Genomic DNA, 16,149 nt, shown 5'->3' on the forward strand with positions numbered 1-16,149 from the left:
AGCAGTCCACGAGCCCGAGCTTTTGTCACGATCCCCGATAACCTTCTCCGATCCGTCGTGATGGGAATCCATCAAACGAGTAGTTACCACCATTGTTCACCGCACCAATTGATACGGAGTGAAAGGCTGAAATTATAAAGGGGAAGGAAATAGGAACTTTTATTGCTGAATTCTGGAAACAAGAACAAATCCTCACGAGGAGGCCTACGACTACGTCGTCCACAATATTGATCTCTCCAAGATAGCTATTCTTTTGTGGAGTACAAATATTTATAGACTAGGAATTCTAACTAACAATTGAAAGGCATAATAATAGGAACAGAAAACAACTTCAAAACAATTTCCTAAATTCGCTGGTTTCTAATTCTCTTCCTCTCTTGCGTCTAGATTCATTTCCCGTTGTTGACCTGCTTCCTGACTTTCCTCCACCGGCCAAAATTGTTTCCTATCTCCACGCCTATACACATTCCATTCTCTGACCGTATCAGTCGACTTCCAGCTGATTGCTACTCCATGCAGCTTATAAACATACCCGATTTGAGACTTTCTGGTGTAAAGTTTAGACGCATAATCAGCATTACAGTACCCAATTAGTGGATCACTGACTTCATCAGCTTGCATTTTGAACAAATTCCCAACATTTTTAGTTCCCTGATGTATCTCAGCATCCACTTTAGTGCCAACCAGTGCTCTTTGCCATATTCTTTCCGGGTAATTTTATTATACATACAAAAAATTTTACCAATGTTCCAAATTAGTAAAAAAAAATTTAAGCTTACATATATCATACAAAAAGTTTAGTTAATATTTCAAATTGATACATTCTGTCTAAATCATTTAAACACCATTAACTTTAATTAATTTTTTTATTCATTCTCTCTCTATATTACCTAGCAGAATTGGTTTAGTTGATTATGTTAACTAGTGGAAATTCCTCAACAACTTTTCCTTTTTCATTAGTTAATGCAACTTTCATCAGCATCTCCATTTGTATGGATTCATGGAAATTCATTTAGTACACAGTGAGCTCGTTGCTTGCTGCTTGCATTTAGATACCGGAAATTTTGTTGCTTCTCTAGCATCCAAGGATGTATTCTAATGTTATGGCTAATTCATCTATCAGTAGTAAAATTTGAATAAAATAAAACAACAAAGAAGGAAATTAGGAAACAAGAAGAAGACTAATGAACACCAAATCACAAGAACATAATTTGGAAGCACATGCTCAGGATCATTTTCATTTGGCACGCTAAATTCGACAACAATTAAGAAAAGTAACGAATTTTTTATTACTGCATGGCATAATTCTTGTATAAAATAATAAAATGTTAACGGTGTTAAATGATTTAGATGAAATGTATCAATTTGAAACACTAATTAAACTTTTTGTATGCTATATGTGAACTTAAAACTTTTTGTACTAATTTGAAACTTTGGTAAAACATTTTGTATGTATAGTGTAATTATCCATATTCCTTCATGTATCGGCTAGTGATGCTGATCCCATGAGCTAGATCTGACCTAGTGCAAATCATACAATACATCACATTCCCAACTATGTTCGCATATGGGACTTTCATCATTTCTGACCTCTCTTCATCTGTCTTAGGAACCTACTCCTTTGACAATTTATAATGTTGAGAAAAAGGTATTGCCACTTCCTTTGAATCTTGCATCTAGAACTTTTGAATGAGCTTCACTAGATAATCTGTCTGAAGCAGCCAAATCTCTCCTTCACTTCTGTTCCTAAGAATGTCCATCCCAAGAATCCTTTTGGCTTCTCCTAAGTCTTTCATCTCAAAATCCCTCATTAACTCATGCTTAATGGCTCTGATTTCTTCCAAGTCAGCAGCAGCTACAAGCATGTCGTCCACATATAAGACCAAATAAGCAACAACCTTCCCATCAACTGTCTTGATATATACACAATTGTCATAAGTCGACTTCATGAAACCAATATTGCTAAGGTGAGCATCAAACTTAAGATACCATTGTCTGCTGCTTTGTCTCAGACCATACAAACTTTTGTTTAAGTGACATACTTTCCCTTCATGCCCTGGAACTCAAAAACCCTTGTGGTGCTCCATATATATAGTCTCAGCCAAGTCCCCATGTAGAAAAGCGGTCTTGATATCAAGTTGATGAAGCTCTCAATTCCTTTGAGCAATCACTGATAACAATACTGATGGAAGCATGCTTGACAACAGGGAAAAATCTCATTGAAGTCTATTCCTTCCTGTTTTATGTAGCCCTTAGCTACCAACCTAGCCATATATCTTATCTTATTTCCATCAAAAACCTACACATTCTTCTTGAAAACCCATTTTCAGCCAACAGCCTTTTGAGAGCTTGGTCTGTCCACTAAAATCCAGCCAACAGCCATCAGGCTTCTACCCTTGTCACGGATATTCGCAAGAGGAAGGGTTTGAAGGAGAATATGACACCTCTTTCTGAGTTTGAAGACAGGCTATGAGTTACTGATCAATTTTGTGTTCATTTGAACTGTGTCAGTTCAGTGGCACCATTACCTAATTTTGGTGTTACTGAGTTTTTTTTTTTCATTTACTTTTTTTTATAATGTACTGTGGTGAACAAGTTGCTTCTGGATTATGTTGAGTATTTTCTGTTTACTTGATAGTACTATTTTCTAATTTTGCCTCTAACTTGATATTCATGTGCTCAAACTCAGGAGTGTGATTTAAGTTCCAAGCGTTTAGTACAAGTTGTTTCATTGCTTGCTAATACGGATTAGAAGTTTGTGATGTAATAGTATTACACCTATTCCTAGTTGAACAGGAATCCGGTTAGGCTTTAAAAAAATAAGTAAAGTTATCAAAAATAGATGTATGATTTTGGTTGGGACAAATTAAAAGCAAAGTGTGTTTTCTTAGTTGTGTCCAAGGGAGTAGTAAAATACTCTTTTACATGATAAAATATTATTGGTGCACTAAATTTAATTTTCCAATGGCTAACTGGCCAGCACATGAGATCATAATAACATGAATATTCTACAAACATTCCAACGGTATAACAAATGGGCTTTTAACCAAAACTTCCAACAAGATTAACAAGATGCTATTCATAGTACAACACTACAACCAAACGCAATCTTTACTAGTGCCTAGGTGCTAACCAGAAATGGAAAAACGTGACTCCGGATCACTTCTCTCTCTCTCTCTCTAAAAATTTGACTACTCATCGGTCAAAGAAATTAGGACCAGCTCGAGATAGAAGCTCCTCACCGGCATCTTTTCCCATCTTTACCATATCATCAAAAGCAAAAGGGCCACTTCTAGAGGTTTCAAGTACTGCATTTGTAACAGAATACGGATATGTCAAATGCCCCTCGAGAATAATAACACGGCCGTTTTGAGTAAATTTTCGACATTTTTCAACTACCTTGGATTCCATCAGGAGATGCTACCGGTCCTCTGAATAGACAGTTTCCGTCCTCATCACGACAGGCATATCCAGCTATTGGAGTACGACACAATCCATCCAATTTCTCCAGGAACGCCCTCTCACACGCAACTGCTAATCTGGTATCCTCATGATTCAAGGCTGCCAAATAAGTGGCCTGAATACAGAATGCTTCAATTAGATGAGAATTTTTAAATATTGATAACAGCTCAAGTGGGCATACCATCTTTTCATCATCACTTCTACATGCAATTCCTATAGCCCCTTGAGCTACAGCAGGGAGCATATCATCAATGGATAGAACAGATGTGACATTTTCTGTCATGTTTAGGCGCTTCAATCCAGCCAATGCCAATAATGTTGCTTGGACTACTCCTTCATTTAATTTTTTCAACCTTGTCAGTACATTACCACGAAAATTCTCCAGTACCTACACAGCCAAAAGACGCGCAATGACTGCTCTGCAGAAACATAAATCAAGCATGGGAAAAATCACGATTTGTGCCTAGTTCGTAGGGTTAATTCTTCTTTTGTTCTAGGCTGTTAATTGCATTCCATCTTAATGAAGAAGAATAGATTTGTTCCCAGTTAGGGAGAGACGCATAAAGGTTATGCGTCTTTAAAAGTAAAACGCATAAAGGTTATGCGTCTTTACGCAATGACGCATAAGGGTTATGCGTCGTTAGGTGAAAACGCAAATAAAATTAGCGTTTTGGAGTGACGCACAACAGTTATGCGTCTTTCATTAGTGACGCATAACCATTATGCGTCTTTACCGAGTGACGCAAAACCATTATGCGTCTTTCAGTAGTGACGCATAATGGTTATGCGTCTTCCAGTCGCGATTTAAATAGCAGAACAGAGGCAGAAACACATTTCGACAGAGTCAGCGAGCAAAGTCGCGATTTTCCATCTTCTTCGGCGCAATTGTCCGTGTTTTCCGGCGAATTTCAAACATATTCGGTATTTGTTCTTCAATTTGGCTACATTCATCATTATTCATGTTTATTTTGCTCTACTTTGTTAGTTTTACCCAATTTATTAAAAATTAGGGCTTATAGAAAAAATGTCTCTCATTGTTGTTTTTGGAAAATGTTTGTGATGCAGAAATCATGCAAGTATTTGTGAGTTTGTATTGGGGTGGTAGAGTAGTTCAACTACCACATATGGGTATTGGTTATGATCCACCTCGTGCGGGGAGCTCCATCGTATTAAATTCGTGTGTTTCCTATTCTGAATTGGTAGCAATGATATGTGATGCGATGAGAATAGATGTGAACCAACACACTATAGAATTATTGTGGAGACAATGTATAGTGTTTGCTTCCGGGATGAGTTATACATGTTCTGTGATTTGCAATGATGAAAGTGTAATGTTTATGTTCAACAATGCTCAAAATTCAAGTGGGTGTATTGAATTATTTGTTGAGTATTCACCTGTTAGAAGTTCAGAGATCCCACCAGTTGTTGATTTTGGTAGTGGATCATTTGCGAGGGTTGAACTTTTGAGCTCTGAATGTGATATTGGATCATCTGCGAGGGGTGAACATATGAACTTTGATCATAGTATGAACGAGCAGAGAGATGTTGTAGATGCTGTTGATGTTGGTGTTGGATTGAATGATGAGGTAGATGTTGCAGATGTTCTTAATGAGCCAACAGCACTATCTGAGACTGAGCCAGAACCCGATCTCTGTGATGGTGATGGTTCTGCTGATGATGGTGATGGTTCTTCTGATGATGAGATAATACCTTGTAAAGCCGTTGTACAAGGTGAACAACCACTTCCAGAGTACAACACTAGGGGGTTTAAATTCTTTCGCAAATTACCAAGTCGTCCTTCTGGAGTATCTGATGATGTTGTTGATAATGAACACAGCAATTTGTATTGGGATGAGAAAGAGCCGCATCGGATTGTGTTGGGAACAAAATTTGATTCGAAGCTTCATGTGAAGACTGCTATAACTATGTGGAGTTTGTGGCAAGAAAAACAGTTTAAGGTCGTCGAGAGCAAATTAAGAAGGTGGCATGCCGTATGCAAATTTCCTGCAGGAACGACAGCAACAGGTATTGGCATCATCAGCACCACCGACGCTGAAAAAGCAAGGGAATGTAAGTGGGAGGTTTCAGTTACTCAAAGGGCGCATGACGATATGTGGGAAGTTAGAAAGTGGGTGGGGCGACATACTTGTGTAGGCCATCGTGCTAACAGAGATCATGCTAACTTCTCATCGGCAATGATTGCTCTGTGTATTCGACATCATGTGCGACAATGTGCCGATTTCAAGGTCTTCTCAATAATAGCTAATGTTCAAGACAGATTTGGTGTGTCAATCAGTTATAAGAAGGCATGGTATGCAAAGAGAAAGACTATAGAGTTTGTATATGGTGGATGGGAGGAATCATTTAGGCAGTTGGCAAGCTACATGTTTGAACTCCAGTCACAGAATCCGGGCACAATTGTTGAGTGGAAGCACAATGACCTGTTGAGTCAGAGACGTACAAATGTGTTCAACTATGTTTTCTGGGCATTTGGGCCTGCAATACATGCTTTCCAGAAGGCTGCACCGGTGTTAACAATAGACGGGACTCACCTCCGAGGAAGATTTAAAGGTAAGTTGCTTGTTGCTTGTGGTTTTGATGCTAACAAGACATGCTTGCCTATTGCATATGCTGTGGTGGATGAAGAAACCAATGACAGTTGGTCGTGGTTTTTGGATCATGTAAGAACTCATGTGGTGAAATACGAGAGGGAGGTGTGCATTATATCAGATAGGCATAAAGGAATCTTCAAAGCAATGAAGTCTGTAATCATGACAAGAGCCCCGCAGATACACCACAAATTTTATTTGGTCCATGTGAGGGCAAATGTGTTGAATAAGCACAAGGGCCCCAGTTTGAAGGCCATGATCTGGAAGTTGGGGGTCAGTACTCAGGTACGTAAATTTGACAGAAGAAGTCGAGCACTATCTGATGTCAGCCGTGGTGCGATGCGAATGCTTGATAGGATTACAAAAGAATGTTGGTCACTATGCTACGATGACACACTTCGATAGGGGGTGGCCACAACAAACATGTCGGAGTGCTACAACAACGTGTTGCGGGGTGTTAGAGAGTTGTCAATTAGAGCTTTGGTTGATTTGACATTTTGGAGGACGGTGAAATGGTGGGTGCAGAAGAAGACAACAATTGAACACACTGAAGGTGAGCTAACCCCGTGGGCAAGGGACATGCTTGCTAGGAATGACTCAAAGGGGCGAAAACATTACATTACTGTAGCTGACCGAGATACAGGGAAGTATCATGTCCGAACTCGAGGAAGAATAGAAAATGGAGTGGGCAACAATGTACAAAAAGTCAGGTATCTGGAGTCGACGTGTAGTTGTGGTAAGTGGCAGACGTGGAGAATTCCTTGTTCACATGGTTGTGCAGTTGCTAGAGACAGAGGTCACGTCATGATTGACCTTATAGATAAGTCCTACTACCTAAGTACATGGAGATCACAGTACTATGGTGAAAATTCATTTGATGCACCCAAACACGAAGATTATTGGGTTGAACCTCCATGGAAATTGTGCATCACCCTCCAGCAGTTGATTCCTAGAAGGCGTGGCCGAATTAGAAGAAGGAGGATACGTAATCAAATGGATGTCCGCGAGGAAGATGAACCGAGGCTCCCCGCCGTTGCAGAAATTGCGGGAAAGAGGGGCATGACCGAAGAAATTGCACAGACGGTGCTGTTCAGTAATTTCATGGTATATATTTGATTTGTGTATTTGAGAGCTGTTAGGTTTTTTATTGACAGTTTTTGTTGATTTGCAGGAACGGCAAACAAGAGAGGGCATGACGTCGAGGCTGAATATTGTTGATGTTTGTTTTTGAGCATATGTGATGGATCTTATATGACACTATGTTTGTTTTTGGGCATATGTGATGAATCTTATTTGACATTTACTATGTTTGTTTTTGGGCATATGTGATGGATCTTATTTGACATTTACTATGTTTGTTTATCAACATTTTGTGGTAGATGTTGTTGACAATTATTATGATTTATATTGACTTTAGTTGTCAGTTATTATGTCAGATGAATTCTGTTGTCATTTTTTTCAAACAGGTGGAATTAGTGTTTGACAATCGATACTTTGTATTGTCAATTTTTAAAAAAAATTTGCAAAAATTTACCTTAATTATGTGACCAAAGCCTGTTTAAAAATAAACAAATACCAACATATTTATAAACAAAATTCCACCAAAGACCATTAAAACGTATAAGTTCAACTGAAAGATACATATGAAACCAACTCATATCAAAAACCTATTTCCCCGAAGGAGTGTATTTTGTTGCAGCTTTCCCTTTGTTTTTCCTTGTTGAAAATCCCCTTAATACATTGTGCATTGCCTTCCCAATCTTACTTGATGAACTCTTCACAGTTGGTCGTGACGATCCCTCGGTAGGTGGTCGAGATATTACTACTTCATCCCCTTCCACACTCTCTGATTCCGCGTCCTCTTCTTCCCCGTCTTCTTCTTCATTGTCCTCTTCTTCCTGTTCCTGTTCTTGCTGACCCTCTTCTTCCCTCACAGGAGCCACAAATTGGTAATTCTAGAAATATGAATCACGTCGTGCTCTAGCTGCATCCCAATCAGTACCAGCGTCGAAGAATGAATCACATGATAATCTTGTTCCCCATTGCGAGTAGTCGTGGCTTGACCACTCATCTGGGACTGTGACCCTGGGTAGACAGACCAACTGGGGGGATCGTACTCTGGACTCAGTGGCTCTGGTTCCGCATAATCAGGCTGCGACTGTTGCGGCTGCGACAACCTATACTGTCGTGTATACCGGTGTCCACCTACTCGAACACCCGGCACTCCATGACGAATAGAAGTCGGTGGGCGTGTCGGCATGACCACATCTCGCCGTTGCGACGTGGGATACTCCATCACATCAGTATTACCTGTCGCACGAAGACCCTCAGCAACCATTTCTCGAATCTGCCGTAACCGAGGATCGGTGTCATGTTCAGAGGTCAAATGCCATATCCCCTGAGCCATCTCAACCTAGATAATACAAAATCATTAATACCAACATATACAAATTTAAAACTGAATTCATTTTTATATACAAAAACATACCAACACTTTCATAGAAGAGGCTGACTCGTTCATCCCAGTCGTTGACTGTGTCCCAGGTTGAGTTAGGTATGACACCGTGATCCTATTGTACCATGCCATATAGCCCGGATTAATGCGACCTTCCATGCCCGCCGTTGCATGGTCAAAAGTTGATTGGAACCTCTCGTGTCTCATATCCCACTCATCAATGTACAATTTATGTTTCTTTGCCCAATCATCGCCCTTCATCCCACGACGGTGACTTTTACACAAATGTCTGGCATTCTTTAGCATCCTATCATGATACTCAGGAATACGCTGGTATCGGTTAAATTGTCGGCAAACCCGTCCAGACTCGTGTGCCAGACAAATGACCAGCACACCAAGTAAGTGTCGCACAAGAAGGATGCGGTCAAATCAATGAAGTGATCGGGCAAGATGCAATCTACGTACGGTGTCCACAGAAACTACAAACATATAATATAAGAATCAAATTAGCAACTGGCCGGGATGAATCAGTGATAATTGATTAGGATATAATAAAAAACCTATAATATAAAAATCATAGTTATAGTAAATTCATTAACTAAGACAATGGAAATAAATTTCACCTGGCCGGGACGAATCAGTGATAATTGATCACGATAATAAGCAACTGAATATCGGGGAGCATTTCCTATTTCAGTCACTCCGTGCCACCTATACATAAAATTAATGTCAAAAGTTACCAAAGATAAATAATTAAGTGAGTTAATGTAAAAAATACATTACTTGGCTCCACACGGGGTATACGGCGTGTGCATAGGCGATATCACAAAGGATGGCCTCAATGTGGGCATTCTTTCCCACGCCCATAGCTGCAAAAGAACCATAGGTCCACCCAAATCCCTCTTCTGCCTGCCTACAGAAGCCTCGCATAAATAATGATACAGATACGCCAAAGCAGCACTACCCCAACTGATATTAGCCACTTGGTTCGGATCGTCAAAGGCATTTAACCACATAAAGGGGACCTTGCACCCTGTGGTGTCCGGTAAAATAAGCCCTCCTAACAAGATCAGGGCATGTATACGTGCCCTTTGGACGTATGCATAAGCATGCAGCCCATCATCCAAAGGTAGTGTCGCTTGGTGGATCAGAGATGTCATTAGCAATCCGCCCTGCTTCGTTTCTGTGTCCACGTCAGGTATCCATCCCAACATATCTCGACACTTGCTGGGCCAATCTTCATATCCGATAGGGTAGTCATAGCCAGTGAAAACACGCCCGTCTGCTCTCAAACCCCACAGGCTTTGCACATCCTGTAAGGTTACGGTAGCTTCTCCAACTGGTAGGTGGAAAGAGTGAGTCTCAGGCCTCCAACGCTCGACAAGGGCAGTGATAAGCTCATTGTCCATCCTCATTGGCCTATTACATTCCAACACGCCTTTGAAACCTCATACATAAAGCCAATACTTCACATTTTCATGTATTGGCACTGCCCAAACCTTAGTTTCCGTCCGACGAACTCTGAAAACATTTGATGTGCCATCAGCCATCAATGAGGCTGAGATGTGTTCGTCTTGATGAAAGAGTAGTGATGGATCCTCAGGTCCATAGCATAACTGTCTTTCGGAACTTGTAGATGTCATCTGTTTAATATCATCAATCATACAACATAGCATAAGTTGAAAATCTACATATCCAATAACCTCCAACATACCAATCTAAGATGTCACAAACAAAACTAACATATTCATCAACAAATTAATATCTACATAGCACTCAAATACCTCAATAAGTAATCACTTAAACAAAATTTAAAAATTATTGTAAAACACAATCAAGATTCAAATTTTATCACAAAAAACTCAACAATCCAACCTAAATTGTAACTTCAATTGAAAAGCAAAAAACAATATTCCAATTTGAAAACATATAACCAAGATTCAATTTTTAGCTTTGTAAAAAGGAGCACAATTACAAATATTGAATCAATTACTTCCACCCATTGCATTATATACATGTGAAACCCACAAACAAGCAATAAAACAACAAAAATCGACCCTAAATTCATCAATTTCATCATAAACCCTAATTTTGCTAAATTAGGGAAAACCTACACAAACAAAGCAATAAAGGATGAATTTAGTGAAATAGAAGAACAATTACTTGAAGATGGTTGAAATCCGCCGGAAAAGGAGAGTATTTCGCCGGATTCGCCGCAGGAACGCCTGAATTCGCCGCTGCCTTCTCGCGAACTGGAAGTGAGTTTGCTGTTGGCTACTGCCCGTTTAAAATTCACACAAAGACGCATCTCCTTTATGCGTCATTAGGCAAAGACGCATAATGGTTTTGCGTCACTCGATAAAGACGCATAATGGTTATGCGTCACTAATGAAAGACGCATAACTGTTGTGCGTCACTCCAAAACGCTAATTTTATTTGCGTTTTCACCTAACGACGCATAACCCTTATGCGTCATTGCGTAAAGACGCATAACCTTTATGCGTTTTACTTTTAAAGACGCATAACCTTTATGCGTCACTCCCTAACTGGGAACAAATCTATTCTTCTTCATTAAGATGGAACGCAATTAACAGCCTAGAACAAAAGAAGAATTAACCCCTAGTTCGTATGATTTTACTTTCAGTTGCAGCTCCGAAATATATATCAACGGTACATCTAGGCATGAAGCTAAAGTGGGATGAACACTAAAATGTAGATAAGTAACTGTATTTTACCATGACTTTAGACCATAATATCATAGTCAAATACTTGAGATGAAATTCTACGAATTCGTCTCACAATAAACCATAGAAAAGCACACACATGGACACATCATATATCATACAAAAGAAAGCAGAAACAAGTGAACACACTCACCTGAAGTGATGGATACCTGTTGAGAAGTTGCGACTTCCTTCTCAGCGAAGCTGTGCCTACAGTGCTTCCTGCAGGAAGCTCAGCCAGAGAGGGTTTATCTGCGGTCAAGCAGATAAAAGCATCTTGGACATCCTCCCTTGGGAGATTGCAAGGTATCATTGTGTGTTTGTGGAAGATACGTTGGGACATCTTTCATTGAGTGGACAGCTATATCGATATCGCTGTTAATGAGCGCCTCATCAATCTCCTTAGTGAATAAACCCTTTCCACCAATATCAGCAAGAGGCTGAGTTAGAATTTTGTCCCCTGTTGTCTTGATGACCACAATTTGGATTGCTCCAGTTTCAGCTAATTGCGGGTTTGACTTAATCAGTTTATCTCGAGTTTCATAAGCTTGAGCGAGGGCGAGTGGACTGTCCTACCAAGAGTATTAAGATCAATCAAGCCATTCAGTAATGAATTGAATGCCAAAGAGAGAAACTACTTAATGATTTGTGCACATTAATCCTACTAATGAATTATCAACCAACAACCAAGCAAATGGCCAAAGTAATAAAAGCACAAATTCAAACATTGCATACTCTATTTTGGGAACTAGAACCAATAATTCTACCCAAAACGAAATGCAACATCATCCATTAGAACAAAAATCAAGTAACTAGTTTGAAATCAAAGCAACGCTACCTCCCCCTAGTTCCGATTCTGATCACGGCAGCTTTACTCTCGGCCAGCTGCTCGACAGCAAGGGAGGCCCTAATAAGCCAAGTCCTAGCTCGAGAGGGCGAAGATTTCGAGTGATCGCGGGAGAAAAGCCGAGAGCTGAAACAGAGCAGGCGGCGAAATTGGCGGAAAGAGGTCTACATTGAGGTGGATTTGGAGTCGGTAATGCTACCTCCATTGCTGATGGATGGAGATATGAAAATGGATAGCGTTGAAAGCAAACCTGTTTGGAGTTTTGTTTCTCTTTTTTCTTTATCTTTTAAGCTGAAGGTTAAAGATTTTGGTTTACAGTTAACCGATCTCCAAGTCAATAGTAGTTTATCTTGTTGCTTTTACACCGTGTAATTAATTCTCATTTTATATTTCTTGTCTTAAAATTATATTCATGTGAAATTATAATAGCACCTAAATTAATATTCACGGTGTTTAATTTGATTCTAGATTTGAATCTTTATTCATATAAAGATCCTAAATTCCTAAGTCGTAACATTGCTCAAATTAATATACACGGTGTTTATTTTGATTCAAGATTTGAATCTTTATTCATATAAAGATACAAAATTCCTAAGTCAAAATTTCTTCTGAATAAATTTTTGCGGGCCATTTAAAAAGAGATTCAATACTATCTATTAATCAAAGTATCAACATTTACATTAGTATATATAATAGAGGAAAGGCTAAAATTGGTCATGAGCATATGGCCATTTTATGTTTTTGATCTTAAACATTATTTTTTGAATTTTTTGGTCGTGAACATATAGAAAATTGATCATTTTGGTCCTCCATCAACATTTCCGTTAAAAACTAATGGTCAACGGGTTTAATCCGACTTTGACCCAATTAAACTTTTAATTCTGATTTTTTACTCCCTAATTAATTCCTTAATTATTTTTATAAATATTCTTTTAAAATTAGAATTAAATAACATGTTTATTTATTTATATAATTCTAATTTTAAAAGAATATTTATAAAATTAATTAGGGAATTAATCAGGGAGTAAAAAATCAGAATTAAAAGTTTAATTTGGTCAAAATCGGAATTAAACCCGTTGACCGTTAGTTTTAACGGAAATATTGACGGATGACCAAAATGATCAAATTTTTATATGTTCAGGACCAAAAAATCCAAAAAATAATATTTAGGACCAAAAACATAAAATAACTATATATTCAAGACCAATTTTGGCCTTTGCTCTATATAATAATATAAATTCGAGTTGCCAATACAAGAATGGAAACGCAAGTAGGTTGTAGCAGCTACATATATACTAGTATTTCTCAATGAATAATTAATTAGGCAGAAACATCAATTTATACTTTTATAATCCTATACGGTCCAACTACTATTACGAGTCGAGAAAAAATTCATAGAGAAATCCTATAAAGATAAAATATAATCTATGAATAAAAAGGATATCTACCTAATACAGTAAGTACTAAAAATCTAATATATGAATAAAATCAAATCCCTTTCCAACTTCCAATAAAGTTGCAACACTTTTAGAAAAGATTTATGCACCCAGATTAAGAAAATTGACACGATTCAAATACTAAAACTAGTAGTTGTATTCAAACACTTGAATGTTTAAAATTAATTAATTAATGTGGATGTGTGTTTATGTACAGCACAGCAATGAAGACTTAATAGAAAAGGGAGAGATGAACCATTCTAGATGGACGCGCTTTGCTGAGTATTCACAAACTGAATTTTCTTGTGCGTGTTTATTAATTAGTTGTGACGCCTTCCACAATCCAATAATCCTCATACATTCATACATAAACATATAAATATATATCCATCCTTCCCCTCTCCATAGCATTCTTATTTACAACTTTGTCTCTCTTATCAAAATTCAAAACACACAAGAAGCGTGGAAGGAGCTTTGACGAGCCATGAGCCAATACGATCAACATCAACAACCTGGTATGTAATGTCACAATTAATATCATCTCCTCTTTATCTATTTTCATAACATGGATTGGCACTCCACAGCTGCATATCCGGAGCCACCAACTTCATACCCTCCTCCGCCAGCATACGTGATGGCGCCTCCACCAATGGGATATCCGACTAGGGACGACAACCACCAAGATCATGCCACCATCCAGACCACAAGCAGAGGCGGCGGCTTCTTCAAAGGATGGTAATAACCGTTCCCATTTAACTAGTAATATAATGTACAAATCGAGGATTGACCGATTGATACACTGACATTTGGTGCTTGTTGTTTTCACAGTTTGGCCGGACTCTGTTGTTGCTGGTGCCTTGATTGTTGTTTCTGATCACTCTCATTATTCATTTATTCATACATTGTTTGATTGATTGGTATATGTATCCTATAATTTACATGTATTCTTAAATAAATATTGATGCCTACAGAAACTCTAACAAACATTTAACAATTTCTCCAAGCCACTCAATCAAATACAGATAGTGTTATATCATCAAAAATTCTTGTTATTACAAATCACTAAAATTAGAAAACATACTTAGTCACTATGAAACACAAGCTCATAACAACCAAAAATTCAATGACAATCTTTAAACCATGCTTTCCCCAATATGGCGAAACAACAAACAAAGCTGCAAAATTCAAAAGTATAAAAGAGGTTGATGTTTGGATGTCAAGGTACCATATATCGAAAAGTGTATGAAAAATTATTAGCGTGTTCATATTCAACGAGAACCAGAAGAGCAAGCTCACTTAACAAAGGTGAGTACACCAAATACAAACCCTCCCCTATTTAAAATGTAAGAGCTCAGGAGTAATTAAGGAACAACATATTTCTTTTCAACTTTACAATTCTAACTCTAAAAGCCATTCACGATTTGCACAACAGAGCAACAAATGTAAGCTCTCGAGTAAGAGAAAAAAAAATGACAAAATACAGTCCACGGAGAGCCCATGCTACAATGAGAGATTTGCAAACAAACCAACTTGGGGCATCTGATGGAGGTGACTTGCCAACCTTAGCCGATTACAAAATCAAATATGCCAATATAATTTGGTTTCAGGGTGCATTAAGTGGTTTGTGATGCCTAAGGGTCATATGATAAGATATGTGCCAAAAGGCATGCAGGTGATCATGAGCTCCCACTCCCTCCACTCTGACCACTAAGACCAGTTACAGGCATAGACCGCTTCACAAATTCCAGCAGCAGTTTTCTTTGCTGGTCACTTGTGTGAGGAAAGCTTGCACGTAAGAGTTCAACAGACATTTCTCTACTAATTGCTTTTGCTACATCAGACTCTATGGCAACTGTGTCTGATGAGCCCTGGCTGAGGAAGGATTGCACAATAGAGTCATATTTATTAAAACAGTACTTCGTAAGAAGGCTGAAGAACGCATCAAAAGAGGCCTGCCAGACCTGTTAGAAATGCTGCAACTATCAGCAGCATGGGGATCAATCAAGAACAGATTTAACAACAACAGAAGCTCCATCTCCAGCAGAACTCCCAACTGGACACAAAGGAGGGTGCTCAGTTGAACAGACCACTGATGCTAGGCAGGCTGCTAGTGCCTTGAGCTCCATTCGATGGATACAGGAGGATATATAGTCTTTGCAAGGTTTGCAGTTACCGTGGATACACCAGGATCAGGAGAAAGATTTCCAATAAAAGAACCTCAAATTTCGGAAGATGGCCATACAGACAACTTGAGAAAGTTCGCCAGGAGAAAGAAGTTGAAGGTACCTCAAAAGAAGCTTCCTACCCTTCGGAAGAGAAGCTAATCTCAAGAAAACAAGGTCATCCATGGATGATAAATCCACAGCATTGCCATTATTCCCTAGAGGGTCAATCAGATGAAAGGATGATGCTAATTCTTCAAGCAAAATTTGTTTTCTTTGTTTCAGCTGAGCCACACCATCTGGTAAATGATTAAACTGCAAAAGCCTGTCAATATCATCAATATCAAGATGGAGGCAAATGCCATCTTCAATGGTCACCCTAGCTGCAAGCATAGGCTCTTGCTCCAAAGGCTTCTCTCCAAGTTTTGTTTCAGCATCAGCCCCATAATATCATT

The 16,149-nt window shown here is 38.7% G+C and overlaps 1 protein-coding gene and 1 pseudogene across 2 annotated transcripts; both read right to left on the minus strand.

The window, feature by feature from the left end:
- Positions 1-7,654: 7,654 nt before the first annotated feature.
- Positions 7,655-9,448, minus strand: LOC148924255 (uncharacterized). The gene is made up of 4 exons (XM_089059396.1): positions 9,310-9,448; positions 9,150-9,237; positions 8,560-9,005; positions 7,655-8,484 (listed from the first exon to the last, which is right to left on the minus strand). Exons 3-4 carry the CDS (start codon positions 8,830-8,832, stop codon positions 8,002-8,004), a joined length of 756 nt encoding a protein of 251 aa, XP_088915522.1. The 5' UTR covers positions 8,833-9,005; positions 9,150-9,237; positions 9,310-9,448; the 3' UTR covers positions 7,655-8,001.
- LOC125189950 (uncharacterized) lies at positions 9,306-12,363 on the minus strand (annotated as a pseudogene). The gene is made up of 4 exons (XR_016130814.1): positions 12,088-12,363; positions 11,404-11,816; positions 10,690-10,767; positions 9,306-10,169 (listed from the first exon to the last, which is right to left on the minus strand). The product of XR_016130814.1 is annotated as an uncharacterized LOC125189950 (transcript).
- Positions 12,364-16,149: the final 3,786 nt, after the last annotated feature.

Source organism: Salvia hispanica, chromosome 5 (genome assembly GCF_029641045.1).
Source record: "Salvia hispanica isolate PSC_SH4W2 chromosome 5, Shi_PSC_v1, whole genome shotgun sequence".
Lineage (NCBI taxonomy): Eukaryota > Viridiplantae > Streptophyta > Magnoliopsida > Lamiales > Lamiaceae > Salvia > Salvia hispanica.